Source organism: Rhinatrema bivittatum, chromosome 3, assembly GCF_901001135.1.
Source record: "Rhinatrema bivittatum chromosome 3, aRhiBiv1.1, whole genome shotgun sequence".
Classification (NCBI taxonomy): Eukaryota; Metazoa; Chordata; class Amphibia; order Gymnophiona; family Rhinatrematidae; genus Rhinatrema; species Rhinatrema bivittatum.
The window spans coordinates 358,862,252-358,882,564 of record NC_042617.1 but is presented as its reverse complement, the minus strand read 5'-3'; the positions used below and the strand labels follow the sequence as shown (position 1 = coordinate 358,882,564).

Below are 20,313 nucleotides of genomic sequence, written 5' to 3'. Positions count from 1 at the left end.
GCCCAAATAGCCAGCAATTCTTCCATTACGAGGAGATTTCCAAAAACTAGTCTAAAGCAAGAGCTGAACCCAAAAATGCTCTCCACTGCATCCATTCTAAAGTTAATAAACCCCAGTATCCCCAGTGTGAACCCTACACCAACTACAATCAGTTATCTGCTGCAATTCAAGATACGAATGCAAAATAGTCAAACAAAAAGAAGATATTCTACCTCCTTGAAACGAGGATACCAATCAATCCAAAACCAGAAAACAAAGTAAAACACTGCCCTGGAAATGTCCCCAGAAAAGAGGAAAGACTAGCTCAGTTTAACTGAGCACATAAGTTAATGGTAGACGGTCTGCTTGCTTTAATGCAGGGGTAGGCAACTCCTGTCCTGGAGTGCCATAAATAAGTCTGGTTTTCAGGAGAGCCACGTGGAATATGCAGGAGGTACATTTGTATGCATTGCCTCCACTGTATGCAAATATATTTCACGCATATTAATTGTGGGTGTCCTGAAAACCAGACCTGTTTGTGGAACTCCAGGACCAGCGCTGCCTACCCTTGCTCTAATGTTGCAGCGAGTGAATAAATCAAAATTGCTCACCTGTAACCAGCAGTCACTGAAGTAAACATTTCAACAGTTACACATGTGGGCCATTTGTGGCTGCTGACAAACAAATGTGTCAAAGCTTTCTTTCTGGTAAAAGCTACATACAGGGATTTCCCACACTGCAGTGGCCCCAAAGATTCATTCAGTTCCCATTTTAGCCATAACTACAAAGGGGGTAAAGTCTTCTCAAGAGGAAAAAGGGAGAGTTTCTGTAAATGGTCAACTGCTGTTCTTCAGAGAACACCTTTTACGGATAAGCAACTTTGCTTTCTAAAAACAAGCAGGTTCATCAGTCACATCAGTGGGATTCTCTAACTAAGGGATGTCTTCAGCAACAGAAGGTGAACGTAAGAAATTGCCATACTGGGTCAGACCAAGGGTCCATCAAGCCCAGCATCCTGTTTCCAACAGAGGCCAAACCAGGCCACAAGAACCTGGCAATTACCCAAACATTAAATAAATCTCAAGCTACTATTGCTTATTAATTAATAGAAATTATGGATTTTCCCTCTAGGAACTTATCCAAACCTTTTTTTAAATCCAGTTACACTAACTGCTGTAACCACATCCCCTGGCAATGAATTCCAGAGTTAACTATGCGCTGAGTGAAAAATAATTTTCTTCAATTTGTTTTAAATGAGCTACTTGCTAACTTCATGGAGTGCCCCCTGGTCCTTCTATTATCTGAGAGAGTAAATAACTGATTTACATTAACTTTTTCAAGACCTTTCATGAATTTGTAGACTTCTATCATATTCCCCCCCCCAGTTGTCTCTTCTCCATGCCCCTTATCATTTGGTTGCCCTTCTCTGCACTTTCTCCAGTACAGCTATATCCTTATAGAAATGCAGTGACCAGAACTGCACACAGTATTCAAGGTGTGGTCTCACCATGGAGCAATACAGAGGTATCATGACATCCTCCGTTTTATTTGCCATTCCCTTCCTAATATTTCTTAACATTCTGTTTGTTTTTTTTGATCACCACAGCACACTGAGCTGATGATTTCAATGTATTTTCTATTATGATGCCTAGATCTCTTTCCTGGGTGGTAATTCCTAAGATAGAACCAAACACTGTGTAACTACAGCACGGGTTATTTTTCCCTATATGCATCAACTTTGCACTTGTCCACGTTAAATTTCATCTGCAATTCATCACAATCCTCTTGAGATTTAACTATTCTACATAATTTTGTGTCATCCGCAATTTTGATCACCTCACTCGTCGTACTCCTTTCCAGATCATTTATAAATATATTAAAAAGCACAGGTCCAAGTAAAGATCCCTAAGGCACTCCACTGTTTACCTTTTTCCACTGTGAAAACTGACCAGTTAATCCTACTCTGTTTCCTGTCTTTTACCAGCTTGCAATCCACAAAAGGACATTGCCTCCTATCCCATGACTTTTTAGTTTTCTTAGAAGTCTCTTATGCAGGACTTTGTCAAATGCCTTCTGTAAATCCAAATATACCACATCTATTGGTCCACCTTTGTCCATATGTTTATTCACCCCTTCAAAAAAATGTAGGAGATGTGTGAGGCAAGACTTCCCTTGGGTAAATCCATGTACGCTGTTTCCCCTCAAACCATGTCTTTCTAAATGTTTTGTGATTTATTCTTTATATCAGTATCCACGATTTTTCCCAGCACTGAAGTCAAGTTCACCGGTCTATAGTTTCCCAGATCACCCCTGGATCCCTTTTTAAATATAGGAGTTACATTAGCCATCTTCCAATCTTCAGGTACATTGGAATATTTTAATAGGAGGTTACAAATTACTTGAAATAGATCTGAAATTTCATTTTTTTAGTTCTTTCAGAACCATGGGGTGATACCATCCCGTCCACGTAATTTACTACTCTTCAATTTGTCAATCAGGCCTACCACATCTTCCAGGTTCACCGTGATTTGGATCAGCTGATCTGAATCATCACCCATGAAAACCTTCTCCAGAACAGGTATTTCTCCAACATCCTCTTCAGTGAACACCAAAGCAAATAAATCGTTTAATCTTTCCGCAATGGCCTTATCGTCTCTAAGTGCCCCTTTAACCCCTTATTTATTTGTTGATTTTATATCCGGTCATTTGGTGGGACCATCACAACGGTTCACAATAGGATACATTAACACAATAAATAATGAACATAAAATACAATGCTTAGTAATAAAAAGTAGATAAAGACAATAGTAAAGTTATTATTAGTAGGAGTTAATAATAAATAATAAAGCATAAAACAGTAATAAAAGAATTAAAACATATCATAAAAGGATAAAAATAGAATAAGGCAAGCATGATAAAGTGCATAATGTGTTATGTGGGATCTTGGTATGCCTTCATGGATAACCAGGTCTTAACTTCCTTTCTGGAAATTTTTAAAATTGATTGTAACCATATTTCAACTGAGAGAGGATTCTATATCTTTGGGCCTGCTAATGAAATCACACGATCTCTTACTTGACTTCTTGCATTAGCATACAAACATTTCAAAGTGTGTTTTTTTGTTTGTATTTACAGTCTGCTTTTCAGTTGACAGGGATAAATTGGAATCTTTTAGCTCAGGTGAGTTTTTAATTATAGGCACTTGGACTATTTTTCTTATTATTGGAACCTCACTGTCGGGATGCCCTAATTCTAATGCTTGATTGGTATCCTTTAAAGATACCTCCCTCCGAACCATGTGCTGCTGAGCGACTGTCAGCTTTTCCCTTTGTTCTAGTTTAAAAGCTGATCTCTCTCTCATCAATGGGTGAAAAGTGTTTTTGTCGGCAATCACTCCTTTTATTTTTTTTTTTGGGGGGGGGGGGGGGGGGGGGGGGGGAGTTATTTTGTTTAAACATAGACAACCCATGTTCATAAAAATGAGCCCCAACTCTCCAAAAGGCTATGGAGAATGGACAATCTCAATGGGATACTACGTCCAGACAACAATGGACTGAACTCCATGTTGAAATGCTGTAAACTTCAAGACAGGAAGACCTTAGAGCAACAACTGGAATCAACATGGTCCTAAGATTGAGGACTTTGACATATCCCTCTAATGTCAGTCCTGCCTGGGTGTAACAGAAAGCGATACAGTCCGCTACTTCAGGTTTTCCAAACCTTTTCATGCCCAAAGAACTGCTACATTAATAAAAATGTTGTGTGGTACACCAACCTCCACACAGCATACAGTGCAGACATGGAGATGATTCATACTGTCAAAAGAAGAGCTAGGGAAGAAGTGAAAGCCCATGCAGTCTCTTCCAAATTTTAAAACAAAGATGGCGGACTGGAGTGGAACACAAAGGCCGACATGAACCAGTCATAATACATCAGCTCTCACAGGAGAAGAGAAAAGTCAGTGGGGTGTGGACAGTCAGCTCAGTTAGTTACCTTGGCTTCCGCATGTGGATGCCAGAGATCCTTCACTGCCGCAGCTCTTAACATCCAAAGTGAGTCACATCCAGTGCTCACTCTGGATACAAGACAGAGGCTGGAAGGACTCAAAGACGAGGTGGTACTGTGTGCTGGACACAAAGCAGGTCCCAGCTATCCATGCCCTGCATGCTGTCCATTAATTAGCACACTCCAAGGCTCATGCCATAGCTGGGAAAGAAAGGCATGTTTATTACACATGTTCTCAGAAAGGAGCCAGCAGTGGTGCTGGCCTGGCTCTGCGTATGAGGCAGTGGTGAGTTTTACATGGTACATCTGATCAGGTCTGAAGAAACACTAGCTGGAAAATACTGTACTACTCATCTGGAAATGGTGTGTTTTTATCATCATCATCATATGGCCAGACCAACAGGGGTCCAAAGAAACAAGTATGGAGTGAACTTTATATGACAGGTATCCCCAAATTGCACTCCAAAGAGCAATATTTCGGATCTGCCAAACTTTCCATGATCACAGCCAAATAGGTCCTCGGAGCACGGTTTACTTTTTATGTTGTTTTTTTGCCCATGCACAGCTTCAGTGAGGTTTTCAATGCTGATGGGATTTCCAATGCCTGTTTCCCTAGAAGTATGTTGTACAGAATTTTCCCATTCTCTCATACATATTCTAGAAGAAAAAATAAGATGAGTGCAGCCTCCAACTTCGTCGGAGCATCATGGTATTTCAGGAGACCAAGTTAATCAAAAGGGATGGCCTTGTATACCTTTTGAATACAATCTGGGAAGGAAAGGTCCTCAGGTAGACAACACACTTCCTTCTGCTGCAGAGTGGCTCCAAAAGGTTAGTCTGGAAAGTAGACCCCTTCAAAACTAACAATGGAGAAATAGTCATAATACTAGGATTTAAGCTCTGAATCCTCTCTTCACTGAGGAATGTCAAGACTGTGTCAACCTGGAAGGAGATTACATCTAATACCAATCAGGTTGTTTCTTCCTAGGCCCAAGATCAGAGGAAGAAATTGACTCAAATTCCCAGGGTGCATCACTACTCTAAATCTCGGCAAAGATGGCTTAAAGAATGACAACTACCCAAGCCTATATCAGTGGCAAGACACTCAACACTGATGGGGACACAGCTATTGGAAGGTAGCTTGACATATGCACAGGTATAGAGGGATTTCATGCTCAAACCTCAGTACCAAAAATGCAAAGTGAATATAAGGGAAATTATGTCAGACAATGCTGATGAAAAAGATGGGATATGCTAGGAGAATGTGCACCCTGAATGGCCCCAGGCTTCAGGCTGACCCTGGGGAGACCAGCATGGAAACTACTCAGTGCAGGAGCTCAAGCTAGCCTCCAAGTGTTCCTGCTTTGGAACAAGCAAAACTTCTGTCACATCCAGAGTCCTGCATTGAGGAGCTGCACCAACACAGCAGAGACTCTATGCTTGCTGCCTTTCACTTTCAGTGCAAGTCTTTGAAGCAGGAAGATCAAGACTTGGCTTGACTCTTGGGCCTATGCTCAGAGCAAGCCACTGAAGAAGCTGAGAATCTCTTCAGCAAAGTCTGTCCATCGGCAGGACCGTGGACAGCGTCCCAGACCATGTGTCAAGCTTTCAAGGCTAGCTTTCTTAAGCTGAGCTTAAATTCACTGGCAAGGTAGGCTCAGAGCCTGTCCCTTCCAGGACTGAACTGCTCTAGGTGACATCCTGAAGTAGATTTCATAGTCAGCACTATGATCCTTCCCAAAGAAGTTGTGGTACACTTTGCAAGAGTCAGTAATAGAAATCCTTTGTGAAATCAATGGCCTGCTTCACTGGCATTTTAAGAAAAACATGTTGGTGCAAAATCGAAAGAAAAAAAAATGTTATCTTCAGAGAAAAGTCACTTGAGAGAGAAAAACGAATAGAAGGCCTGGCCAATGCCCCATTTCTCAATAGAGTGGGACCATTCAGCAGAAACAAAATTAAAAAAAAAAAAAACTTTATAAACAACTAATAATATTTCACTATAGAACTAAAAGAAGACTATTAAAGGTTTTTGGCAAGGCCAGGAAGAAAAAAATATTGCAAACACTGAAGAAACTGCAGAGTCTTCTTGAAACATTCAAATTGGCCAGTGGAGAAAAGAAAACCGAAAGAAGCTGAGGAGACATTCACATATACAATAAAAAAAAAAATCTACTCTCTCTTTACTCGACAGCTCCAGAAATTCATACCGCCCAGCACCACACATGGTCATGTGTATGACAGGTGAACCTAGCCATCTAACTTGTATGAGCAGCTGTCTGTCTGCCAGCTTAGTACTGAAAATGCCTCCATTTATAAATGAAAACCTACTAATTCAAATTCAGTTGGGTCACACCTTTTACAGGAAACCCTTCCAAGTGTTGACACAGTTAATCTACATTTTAAAAAAAGTAATTTTAAAAAATGCAATTTAAAGGTCACATAGAGCTTAATCATGATCCTAACAAAGTACTTTTATTTACATGGTTACAAAATTTACTTTGAGACATATATATTATTATTATTTTGTCTCACTGGTCAAGTGGTCAGTTTTATGTTGTGACATCATGATGAATGTGAGCCGCTCTGAGTTCCTAACTAAACCCCAAATAGAAATAGAAAAGAGCTAGCCTACCCTCAAGCTCTGTTCACACAGAACAACCTTGACGATAGCCGATACCATGTGAAGAATGATTTATTTTCATTAATTTGAGACTACACATCCTCAAACTGACATCTTTGATTCCAGGACTTCAAGGAATCTTGCTGGCTACATCACTAGTCAAGAGCAACATTTATGAGGTTAGTTGGACCTCTTGTGTACACGATAGGAATGACAGTTAAACTATAGGAAAGGCAGGCTTTCCTCTCACATCACTATAAAAAATATAAGTATAATCTATCCCAGGAAGCTGAGCAGGTAGATGCCATTTTCCTCCAATTTTGCTCTTGGTAGGCAGTGGAGGTTTCAACATATGAGCAAGTACAGATACATGCTACATTCGATGGAAACTAGAGATGGCACAGCAACACGTTCTTAACAGGAATATCAAGCACTCTCAGCTGCCTTATGACCAACTGAAAATCCTGAAGGGAAAGGGACGAGAACCCACGCTTCACCATTAAAGATCTTTCGAGTTTTGCTCGTTAAACGTGCATTTCCAGCTACTTACTCCCTATATTTTGAAGCTGAATGTTCTAAAGTTCTACCACTTTATCCCAGTCCAATAAAAGACAATCTGCTGCATGCATGAAAACCAACCCAGCAGCACAAGAAACTAGGACATTATCTGCTGTGCAATGTTCCCTCTAATTTTTTTTTAACAGGCTGTGCGCGCAAAAATTTTCTTTTGCACAACTTTTTAATAAGCTGAGTTCAAATTTGTGTGCTATGAGCCAAGCATGCCTAAGCAAGTATAATACAAATACCGGAATTTTGAAAGTGCTAAAGTACTTGTTTTTAAGTAAAAATAATTCTACATTGTGTCAGCAGACCATTTCTTTTAAATCAATAGAAATCAAATAAAATAAATATGATTTCATATTTTCTTTTCATACTTAAGTATAATTATATAGTAAAGATATATATGCTATTATACCATTTTATATGCGTGCTATATTTTGCCATGTGCGCAGGGTTCATGACCAGTGTGTGTGTGTGTGCATACGCATGGCTTAGAGGGAACAGTACGGCTGGGTGACACTTTGGTCCATAGGTAACGTACATACATTTTATAGAGAGGTTAAAAATTCTACAGAGGTCCATCAAGTCCAACTTCTAACTGCCTAAGAGTCCTCTCTGAGTAATAAATCAAGAGAGAAGAGGAAAAATACTGCATCTGTAGCCAATTCTGCAGAATACAACAGTTTTGTTCGGATGGCTTACCCTTAAAATATAAAAAACACAAAAAATAATCCACCAATTCTTGTTGATACAAAACTGGTCAAAAACCCATTTTTGATGCGTGTATAGTTTGGGGATTATCAATACTTATATTCGCAAGTGAAAACTAATCAAAGCAATGATTCATTAATCATTTATTAAAAATATACTGCACATAAAGCATGTATGGATTATAATGACCAGATGATTATCTTGTGAGCAGCAGTACATTCTATCCACTAAACAAAATGATAATACAAAAATGGTACAAACATAAAATTAACATGAACTGGTGAATCTTTTTGTGGTTTTCCCTTTCTTTGTGATCCATTTTGGTTTATATAAGCCTTAAGAATTAACGTTAAAATGTAACATTTAGCCAAATGGCCTATTTACTTATGGTATGCATAACTGTTCTTCTCTTTTACCTTTAGGCTTTTCAAATAGTTTGACAGCATACTGGGATGGAAACGATTCTCCTCGGGGACCTGGTCATCATATTTCGGTCCCAGCATGGTTTTCAAAGGCAAAAACTTTCCTGTAAAAAAAAAAAAAACAAAAAAAACAATTTAACACACTTTCATGTCACAAAAGAAAACAAGACAAGGAACAAATCATAAGAATTATACCTGGAATGTCAGCACCAGATTTAGAGTTAGACCATGCAGCTATGCAATCAGAGGTAGATTTTATAAATTTCCGCGCGTGCGTACTTTTGTTCATGCACCAGGCGCAAACAAAAGTACGCTGGATTTTATAAGATACGCGCGTATCTTATAAAATCCGGGGTCGGCGCACGCTGCCTGTTCCCTCCGAGGCCGCTCCGAAATTGGAGCGGCCTCGGAGGGAACTTTCCTTCTGCCTCCCCTCACCTTTCCCTCCCTTCCCCTCCCTAACCCACCCCCCCGGCCCTATCTAAACCCCCCCCCCACCTTTGTTGGCAGATTTACGCCTGCGGAAAGCAGGCGTAAATCTGCGCGCACCATCACCCGACCCGGGGGCTGGTCCGGAGGCCTCGACCACGCCCCTGGGCCCGCCCCCGAAACGCTGCATCACTCGCTGCACGCCCCCCCCAACACGCCCCTCCATAAGCCCCGGGGCTTACGCTCGTCCCGGGGCTTGCGCGCGCCGCCGAGCCTATGCATAATAGGCTCGGCGCCCAGGGGGTTTTGGGGTAGGTTTTCGGGGGGTACGCGCGTACCCCTTTGAAAATCTACCCCTCAGAGCCTACATTACCAGCCTTGGAAAGCAGCTGTAACTCAAAGCCGTCCCTCAAGAGGAAATTTGCCTCCCTCTTTAAGGGCTCTGTAAACTACCTGTATGTCTTTTCTAACAAACACTAAATAATGCACATCTTTCTCTGGTATCTAATGGTAAGTGGCTGCTATCGCTAGGTTTGCACAGGGCTCCATTCTGAAAGGTTTCTTCTTCAATGGCCTCTGTAGAAAAAGCAACTCCACACTTACTGCCCCCTCCCCCCCATAAGTGCAGAGGGTCAAATGTGGGAGGCCTGCCTCTAAGGGAACATACTCCAAAAATGTAGGTTCTGCTGATAACACTAATGAACTTCAGCCACACAAAACGGCATATAAATGCAATTCTGTGCAAACAAAAAGTTTAAAGCAGTCCCGCATACATACATTTTTATGTACAACTGAAGATTAAACCTGTACTTCTAAGATGCCAATATAGGACAAGTAATTTTTTACCTACAGATGAGGAAAGCTCAGTAACCCTCAAGCCTGAAAGAGTTACTGAGAGGAGAAGATTTGACTGGCAGTTGAAGAGGATTGGTTAAGTACTGCTTGCTGGGTAATACTGGGACATAAAAGGTTAGGAAGAGGTAAAATTGTGGGGTAAATTAACTTTGTGTACGCGTGTATGTGCGCCTTAATTACAAGTTATTAAAGTTAAGTAATTTTTTTTTTTAGTGTATATGTGTGTGTGCCTGATTTAAAAAATAAAACTAGGGAGCTAGGTAATTTCTTCTAGCGCCTTTTCTTTCTTCCCACCCACTTCTTTGATTTATAATTATAAAAGAAGAAAAGTCATTTACACATCAAAAATCAATCAGGAATAGATCTAGAAGAGAGTGACATTGCCAAATTAACATTAAATATCATCACATAAACTTAAAGGACTCTGATTTACGCATACCCACTCCCACAGCAACCTAAATTAACTAAGAACTCAATAATATGAAGATGCAGACAGCAGTCCAGTAGCGAGATGGTGGTCTTCCAGTCATTTGCACCGAGTGCCACATGATTATCTACCAGTTGGTGAAGATGGCATGCGGTGGGTGGCATCTATAAACAATTTATCGAGTTTTAAGCTTTCAAGGACACAGTCCACTTTGTCAGATGTAGTTGATGAGAGGTTGTATGTGTGCGCCTGTGCAAAGAGCTCTTGGCTATCAAAGAAAAAGTCCAATCTCTAGAAGCTAGAGTGCCAGATCTAGAGGAGCTGAGGCAGAAAGAGAGGTATACAGAGGAGGCCTTCACTGACACTGTAACCAAGTCCCAACACCAGTCCAGCAGCTCCTGTCCTGTGCCACTTTGGAGGAACAAGGTTACCTCGCCAGAAAGCATTACTCTGGTGAAGCAAGAAGTGATCCTGAAGCAAGGACCTGCTCTCCAGGTGACGCATTTTCCTCTCACACCTAGGATGGGTCTCTCCAAGGTCTAATGCCCAGGAGGGAAGGGTTAGGTCGGCGATCATAATTGGTGATTTGATTATTAGGAATCCAGATAGCTGGGTGGCTAGTGGACATGAGGCTCGTTTGATAACTTGCCTGCCTGATGCGAAGGTGACAGACCTCATGCATTACATAGATAACATTTTAGACAGTAATAGGGAGGAGCCGGCTGTTGTGGTGCATGTGAGCATCAATGACATAGGAAGGTGGGAGAGGGAAGATTATGGAAGCCAAATTTAGGCTCTTAGGTAGAAAGGTGAAATCCAGAACCTCCAAGGTATCATGCTCCCCATTCCACGCACTGGACCCTAGAGGCAGGCAGAACTCCAGAGCCTCAATGCATGGCTGAGACAATGGTGCAGGGAAGAGGGCTTTAGTTTTATTAGGAACTGGGCAACTGGAAGGGGGTGCCTATTCCGAAGGGATCGGCTCCATCTTTAGCAGGGTGGAACCAAGCTGCTGGCACTAACCTTCAAAAAGGAGATCAAGCAGCTTCTAAACTAGAACATGGGGGAAAGCCGACAGTTGCTCAGCAGTGCATGGTTCAGAGGGCGGTATCGTCAATGGATACTAACGAAGCATTAAAGTTAAGGCATCCCAACAGAGAGGTTTCAATAATAGCAACAGTATCCCATGGGCCTATGAACAAAGAACCACCTAAGTTTAAAGATTCCAAAATACCCCATGAAGTGATAAGTAGATTGTTAATACCAACAAAAAATATACTTTGAAATGTCTGTATGCTGATGCCAGAAATGTAAGAAGTTAGAATGGAGAGTTAGAATGTAGAGCATTGAATGAAGGGGTAGTGTTGAATCTAACCAGAGGTCAGTTAATCTCTGATTGTGTTATCCTTCTGGTCAAGCAATACAATGCTGAGAACCGCTAAAGGTTAAGTTTAGTAGGTAAGAATATAGGTCAAATACAAAAAATGCTTGTAGACAAGAAATGCTGAAATTAGTCTAACCTGCTGAAAGGCACTTATATTTACATCTTAGACAAGATGTGGCTTTAGCTAGTATATATCAAAGCATAAAACAGAATATTTGTGGTGGGCTAAAGCAAATGTTTCACTTGGAACAAGCTACAGGCGAGAAGCGTTAGATATGCCATGTACTTTTGCCTCCATGATACCGAGAAAGCCGGAGTTGGTCATAGACATGCCCCTTGCCTAGCATGAAGACGAGTGACCTTTTCTGCATATCCAGGTGGAAAAGGTCCATATGCCTCTGCTATTGCTACAGCTAATAAACTAAATCTTGTTGGTAATCCTGACTCTGCATTAAACTTTCAAAAGGGAGACTTTGATAAAATGAGGAAAATACGAAAAAATTGAAAGGTGCAATTACAAAGGTTAAAAGTTTATATCAAGTGTGATCATTGTTTAAAAACAGCATCTTAGAAGCCCAGGCCAGATCTATTCCACACATTATAAAAAGTGAAAGGAAGGCCAAATTACTGCCAGCTTAGTTAAAAGGAGAGGTGAAAGAGGCTATTTTAGCCAAAAGAACTTCTTTTCAAAAATTAGGAAGAGGATCCATCTGAGAAAAAAGGGAAAAGACTAAGCATTGGCAAACTAGATGTAAAACATTAATAAGGCAGGCTAAAAGAATATGAAAGGTGGCTGGTCTTAAAGGCAAAAACTTATAATAAAAACTTTTTCAGATATATCCGAAGTAGAAAACTTGCGAGGGAATCAGATAGAATATTAGATGATCAAAGAGTTAAAGAGGCAAGACTGAATTAATAGTTTCAGTGTTTACTGAAGAGGATGCTGAAGAGATACCCATGCTGGAAACTGTATTTTAATGGTGATGATTCAGAAGAACTGATACATTTTCCAGCTTCTCAATGATTTATAATACGGTAGATTGACAAACTAAAGAGTAGCAAATCACCCAGACCAGATGGTCTACATCACAGAATTCTAAAAGAACAAAAAAAATGAAATAGATTTATAACTGGTGATTTGTAGCCTATTATTGGGATCATCCATCATACCTGAAGACTGGAGGGTGGCCAATGTAAAACTTATCTTTAAAAAGGGCTCCATAGGTGATCCTGGAAACTATAGACAGATGAGTCTGACTTCAGTGCCTGGAAAAATCGAGAAAACTATTCTAAAGAACAAAATCGCAGAGCATATAGAAAATCATGGTTTAATGGGACACAGCCAGCATGGATTTACACAAGGGAAATCTTGGCTCATCAATCTACTACATTTTTTTGAAAGGGTGAATAAACGTGTGAATAATGGTGAACTAGTGGATGTAGTATATTTGGATTTTCAGAAGGTGTTTGACAAAATGCCCCATGAGAGACTCCTGAGAAAGTTTTAAAAAATCATGGTATAAGAGGCAATGTTTAGATTACTTACCTGGTAATCTTCTTTTCCTTAGTGTAGACAGATGGACTCAGCACGAATGGGATAGAAGTGGTAAAAAAGCAAACAGAATGTTAGGAATTATTATGAAAGGAATGGAGAATAAAACGGTGAATGGCATAATGCCTCTGCATCACGCCATGGTAAGGCTGCACACAAAGTACTGTGTGCAGTTTTGGTCACTGCATCTCACAAAAAGATATAGTTACACTGGAAAAGGTATGGAAAAGGGCAAACAAAACAATAACGGGGATAGAACAGCTCACCTAAGAGGGAAGGCGAAAGTGGTTGGGTCTGTTCAGCTAGGAGAAGAGATGACAGCAGGGGAGGGGGGGTTATGATAAAGGTCTATAAAATCATGAATGGAATAGAACAGGTAAATATAAATTGGTTACTCTATCAAAAAATACAAAGACTAGGGGGCACTCTATGAAGTTAGTAGGTAGCACATTCAAAACAAAACAAAAAAATTCTTTTTGACTCAATGTACAATTAACATAAGAAGTTGCCATATTGGGTGAGACCAAAAGGTCCTTCAAGCCCAGCATTCTGCTTCCAACTGTGGCCAATCCAGGTTACAAGTACCCAGCAAGTACCCAAACATTAAATAGAACCCATGCAACTAAAGCCAGTAGTAAGCAGTGGCTATTCCGCAAGTCAACTTGATTAAAAGCAGTTTATAGACCTCTCCGCCAGGAATTTATCGAAACCTTTTTTAAACCCAGCTAAACTAACTGCCTTAACCACATCCTCTGGCAATGAATTGCAGGGCTTAATTCTATCTTGAGTGAAAAAGTATAGTCTCCAATTTGTTTTAATTTGCTACTTGCTAACTTCATTTCGTGCCCCCTAGTCTGGAAGAGTAAATAACCAATTCACATTTGCCTGTTTAAGAAGGCTGCTCACCCTGTAAAACGTTATTATGGGTTTGAGAGTTGCTTGGTTTTTATTGTTAATATTACTAACCTTAACATAAGGCTTGGGGGGGAACCTGTATGAAGAGGCAGTTTCTACCCTTAACATGGAGCAGTAGTTTGTACCACCATAAAAAAACTTGCTGGGCAGACTGGATGGACCAATTGGCCTTTTCTGCCATCATTACTGTTACTATGTTAGGTTACATCTCAAATGGTAGATGATAAAAACATTTTGAATCAAACTTTACATCATAAAGCCCTTCGATCTTACTACAGGTTTCATATAAATTATTTCACTATGGTAATAAAGCTATTAAGCTATTAGCATGATTGACATATGGTGCCAAGCCACAACACTTTATATGTGCTTTATGAAACAAGCAGAGGTGCATTGTTTCTGAAGCTAATCAACTGACCTATATTTCAATAGATTCTTACTCTCAGTTATACTCTGCTCAGCCAAGCAATGAGGAGATCTGTAGTGGGCTTTTTGCCGATCTCTTTGCCAGAGCTGTCAATAACTAGCAGTTTTTGAATGCTCCTGCAATTATGGAAACTGATATCACCATTTGTGCATTAAAATTAAGGCACTAGAACTAGAAGGACTTAGTTCTGAATTTTATACAATTCCGTCCGTGTCAATTTCTCATCCCTTATTAGAGATGCAAAATTACTGTAATTTTTGTGGCAACTTTTCTATTGGTGCTAATCATTCTCTTATCACAGTACTCCCTGAAAAAGGGAAGGATCCTTTGGACCCAGGTTCACACAGACCTATCTAACTGATGAATGTTGATGTTAAAATACTGACGTCCATTTTTGCTCAAAGGTTGGGTGTGATTCTTCCTGATTTGATTTCTAGAGACTAAACTGGCTTTGTCAAGGGTCAACATGGTGTTAGTAATGTCAGAAAATTGTTGCGATGCCCTTTATACATCTTACCCTTGTATTGAGAATAGAATAGTGGTATGTTTAGATGAGGAAAAAGCTTTTGACGATGTCCAGTTTAGTTATATATTTTGGGGTTTGGAACAGAATGGAATAATCATCATTTTTGTCTTGATTGCATTTATTATAAGCCTCCCCTCAGGCTCAGTTACGGGTAAATGGCTCTATTCCTTCAGCATTTCCTTTATTCCGTGGGACACTCAAGGATGTCTATTATTGCTGCTTTTGTATTTGTTGATTGTGGAACCAGTGGCTCTTAAAATTAAGAAGTCTCCTATTATACAAGGGCTTAACTTAGGATCTTTGGAATATCATATTTGTTTGTTTGCAGACAAAATGTTATTCTTAGGTAACCCTTCAGTATTGTTGTCACAGGTTTAAAATTTCTTTCTTTCTTTTGGTTGAAGATTAATTTTGCCACATCTAAGGTTTTATCTTTGCAAGACACTACTTGTATGGCTTGACAGGGCAGTTTCCCTTTTAAATGGGTGAATAAGAAGATCAAATGTTTAGGGATTTCGGTTCCCTATGACAAAGCTTTATTGTATCACTTGAATATGCGTTCCTTGTTAGTGGAAATTCAAACTTCAGGCCTGGGCAGATTTATCGTTATTGAGGAGATGAATGTAATTCAAGATGGTTCTGATCCCTGATTTTCTTTATAAAACGCAGATGATGCCTTGTTGGATATCTGCTAAGGACTGATGTTTTTCCAATCCATGCTGGTGTGATTTCTTTGGCCGGAAAAGGGGATCAGTATTTGGTTTGAGGAGTTGTTGCGATCTAAATGTTTTGGTGGTCTAACCCCTCTAATATTCGATTTTACAATGTTGCTTGTCAATTATGTTTCTTTTGGGATTGGTATACTTCCTCATTTGCCTTTTGTACTTCTAACTTAGTGGCCCCTTAATCACTTATTGGGGTGCTTCATATAGCAGATACTAATTTGCCGGATGGGCTGTGTAACTGCTGCTGGGTTTCAACCAGTGTTGCTGGCCTGGCGCAATGTTTGTAAACGGTGGAAGGTCTCCTCAGAAATATCTGGGTTTTTACCATTGATGGCTAATCTGTATTTTCATCCTGGTCTTGATGGTGGGATCTTTAAAAAGCAGACAGAGGGTATTTTGGATATTTCTTCCTTTCATTGTTATGCCACAGAAAGACTTTCTTCTTTTGAACAAATGAAAGAGCAATCTAATCTGCCGTGTTCTCATTTCTATGCTTATTTACAGGCGCTATATTATATTGCACAAATGCAGAAGACTTCTGATAGTTTGTTTCATTTGGATTCTTTGGCTGCCACTCTTCGCTCTGTGGGGAGAAAGGTAAACAGATTATCTGGTTGGTGTAAGTTTTGTCTGAGCAAAATCAAACCAGACGTATTCTCTGAATTGGCTTGATACTGGTCCCATTGCTTTGGGTTGGTATTTACTAATCTAGATATTATGCTATGTTTTGCTCATTGTACGAACTTAACCCTAAATGCTAAATATCAGGAAATGTATTTTAAGATTCTGCATCGTAGTTAGCATAGACAAAGTTAAAGCCTATAAATCTGGCCTTGCTTCATCTGACTTACGTAACAAATGGAGTCTTTTCTTCATAAATTTATTGTGTGTTATAAAATGTTTCCTTTCTGGGAAAGGGTCATGTCTGCTGTTCAAAAAGTGACTCGAGGTCTTGCCTCTTTTGATAGCTGTCTTTTGTTACTGGGATTTACGAAATTTGTGTAGCTTTGCTAATGGCTTATTTTTCTATTTTAAAATCCTGGCTGCAATCAGAACCTCCTCCTTCTTCTCTCTGGTTTTGACTTACGACCGATTAGATGCATACTGAATGGTTAGATGTTCTGTTCTCTGCCCAGGGATTACACACAAAATTTTTTGTGCTTTTACCACTTTCTTTGAAGACTCATTTATGACGTTTAGGTTCTAAAACATGATGGGTTTGAATATCTGGAGTTCCTGAAATGTTGAGTGAGAATGTGGAAGGATGAATGGTTGGCTAGTGCTGATGTCATGTAACCCTTGCATTACATTTGTGATTCTAATGAAAATGAGATGTGAGTTATTACAACTTTTGCTGGCAGGGTCTTCTTGCTACAAGTTTGTATTATGATACTTCTACTGTTAACTATCTGGCCAATGGGGTGCTAATAAACTCGGATCCTTCCCTATCAAAACACATTTCTGAAATAGTAAAAAAAAGTCTCTCTTTAAATGACATATGCTGAAGCACCTCTGTCCTCTGCTTTTTCATAAAGAATTTTGCATGGTTCCCCAATCTTTGATTTTCTCTGGACTCAACTACTATAACGCACTCTGCTTGGGTCTTCCTGATACAGCCATCTGACCTCTCCAACTAATCCAAAATTCAGCTGTGTGTGTTCTATTCGGTGTCTCACTCAAAAACCATATAACCCCTATTCTGTTTTCTCTTCATTGGCTTCCCATTAAATTCAGAATTCAATACAAAACTTTGTCCATCATCCACTCACTCATACACAATCCATCAACTTGGCTATGCACCACTTTGCGAATTTATAAACCTACAAGACAAGATCTCTGAACAAAAACCTACTAGATTGTCCCTTCGGTCCACCTTGCAAAGCTAGACAACACCAGAAAAAGAGCTTTCTCTGTCGCAGGCCTATTAACACACTTCGACAAATTTCAAACACAAAAGAATTAAAAAAAAAAAACTCTAAAAACAACTTTCAACAAGCCTTTAATACCCAAACACAAGAAAGCACCAGATTTTCCATCAACACCTGTGAACTGTATTTATATTTGAACTGTATTGTTATTTTGATGTTTAGTTCTTCGCTTTTATTTTAATTCTCATTTAACTGTTTTTACTTTATTTTTATTCTATTTTCATATTGTGTATGTACCAGTATGTGAACCATTTTGACCAATTTTTATTGAAAAAGGTATACAAACAATTTTAAATAAATAAACAAACACACGCGCTTGGACGCACGTTTTGGATGTGCGTCTACTACCCCTTATACTGTAAGGGATTTAGCACGTCAAAAACGCGTGGCCAATCCCCCTTGGAAACTAATAGTGCTGATTACATGCAAATGCATATTGATAAAGCTATTAGTTATTCCCTTGGGATACTGAAAATAAAATGGGCAGCCAATTGTACATTTTATGCTCAGAAAAAAGTATGCAGAAAAGCAGAAAAAACTTCTCTGTACACCCTCCGAAAAAATATCCTAGCAATATTAAATCGGAGGAACCAAAAATGTAAAAAAAAAAAAAAAAGAAGAAGAAGAAAAAAGTGTGCCGGATGATCAGGTTAGGAGAACGGACACTCAATTTTACCAGCATCGATTTTCCTAACCTATCTCTGTCAGCGGGTTCAGAAAACCGGCACTCATAAAATTGAGCGTTGGTTTCCTGAACCTGCTGACAGCCACCTCTCCTGGGTTGCCGTTAATAAGGATGTGCATGGGACGCACTATCGTCCCTAGCACCTCCTTTTTAGCACGACCCCTCATTTAAATACAGGCGCGCTCGCCCAGGAGAGGTGACTGGGCGCACGTTGGGAGAGCGGGTACTCTAAATGGAGCTCGGCCTGCAATTTTGCCATATGTATTGATTATTTTGCTCTGTTGTGCATTTCACATCTTTATAAAAATACATATTATGATGAAAAAAAAAAAAAGAAGAAGAAGAAGAGAGTCACTGATTTAGCCATGGTATGTCTCTCACAAACTTAACCACCTCAGATCCGATGCCCAGCCCATAATTTTTATTTATTTATTTAGCATTTTTATATACCGACTTTCCAGTAACAAAATTACTGATCAATTCGGTTTACATTCTAAACAATAACAATGACTACAATGAACAGGTCGAAATAACTTGGATTAAGATATATGGGGTTAATAACATAATTAAAAGCTACGGTGCCTAATGTAGGCTAGATAGACAGTTGATAGGTATAAGGTTGGGTTTTGATATTAGACTGCCAAAGTTCATGTGATTTCTAGAGATGATCTATATAGTTCTTTAGAGGGTTACCATGGAAGGGATCATTGGCAGGGATATTCCGCAGTTTGATGTTATGGGAAAGCTTTGTTGAATAACCAAGTCTTGAGTCTTTTTTTAAATGTCGTGGAGCATTGTACTGATCTGAGTTCTGACGGGAGAGTGTTCCAGAGTTTAGGACCAGCTGTGGAGAAAGCTCTTTTACTTAATGCTGACTTAATCCATGTAACACACACTTTACTAAGAAAGTGATAGATGCCTAAAATAGCCAACCAACAAAAGTGGTAGTAACTAAAAAATGTAACAAAATATAAACATGCTTGGGACAAATACAGAAGATGCTGGTAAGAGAAGGCAATGGAGGGTTTAAGGGGGTGTCTAGACTTTCTAAGAGGATGAGGTGCTAAGTTTTCGTTTATGTATGAAAATACATGTTTTTCTACCTGGAATTGAGAGAGGGCCAAAAGGAGATTCATTACAGCCTGCTTGCACTAAGCATCAGTATAGCTATGTGAAGATCCCAGGAAAAGGTGGGCAAGATCGACCAGCATAAAGCAACAGCAGCATTTTGGTTAGCTCTAAGAAACCGCTGGGTGAGATGGTAGGTCACCAACTAATGGCAAAAAGGATAAGACGTGACCTCCTACAGGCCATCAACTGACAGCTGGGAGATCTCTTTAGCAAAGAGTGTAACAGTAGGAGCATGGAAAGGTTATAACTAGAGCTAAAGGAATGCAGAAGACTAACTTGATAGAGGGGGGGGGGGGTGATCCTTATCTGCCAACATCTGCTTTGTTACTGTAAACAGCCCAATGTGAAGAATAATATCAAATATACATTTATTACAGCTCCTCTGTGACACTTAGCAACAAAAATTCTCTCTCCTGGAGCTTTACACAATAATGTCCTACTCCTAGAACAAATACAATATTTACTAGTGGCTCTGGGACTTTGATTACGCTGAAAAAAATGTCAAGATTCAACCTTTACTAATTACAGCATGAAGTCTCAGAACATTTTAATTTAATGAGCTGCTTGTTTTCACGAGGGATCCAGAGTGGTTTAATACTCACGGTTAGTAATGCCATCCTCCCTACCAGGATTAATATTCTTTTAATTACTAAAGACACTGAGCACAGAGCATGATATAGTAGAACATAAAGAGGATTAATTTTGTAAATCCTTTACTCCCTTGTAATTAAACAAACAAAAACTTTTTACAGTTGGTAATATACTTAATTGGTTGTTGAAATTCTCTCTGTGAAAACTGGACTTTCTTGATGTTAATTTAAAGAAGAAAACCCTTGCCACCAAATAAGCACAGTGCTTGTTTGAAGGCTGTTGGCTCTTGAGTGAATGTCATGGTGCTGCTGTAAGGGGGATCCGGCAGTTGATGCATTTGCCAATACCAGATTCAGTCACTGAGTTACAGGTTATAATACTACAAGTGGAAACCCAAAAAAAAAACCAAAAACTTGATGACAAGAACCGCCGTCCCT

General features: G+C 39.6%; 1 protein-coding gene across 2 annotated transcripts in view; it reads right to left on the bottom strand.

The window, feature by feature from the left end:
- RNGTT (RNA guanylyltransferase and 5'-phosphatase) overlaps window positions 1–20,313 on the bottom strand; it is a 1,209,919-nt gene that overhangs the window by 1,159,645 nt on the left and 29,961 nt on the right. For both annotated transcript variants that reach the window (XM_029595427.1, XM_029595426.1), the window contains exon 2: window positions 8,296–8,405. In XM_029595427.1, the coding sequence (XP_029451287.1) occupies window positions 8,296–8,405 (110 nt within the window). The remainder of the gene's footprint in view (window positions 1–8,295; window positions 8,406–20,313) is intronic.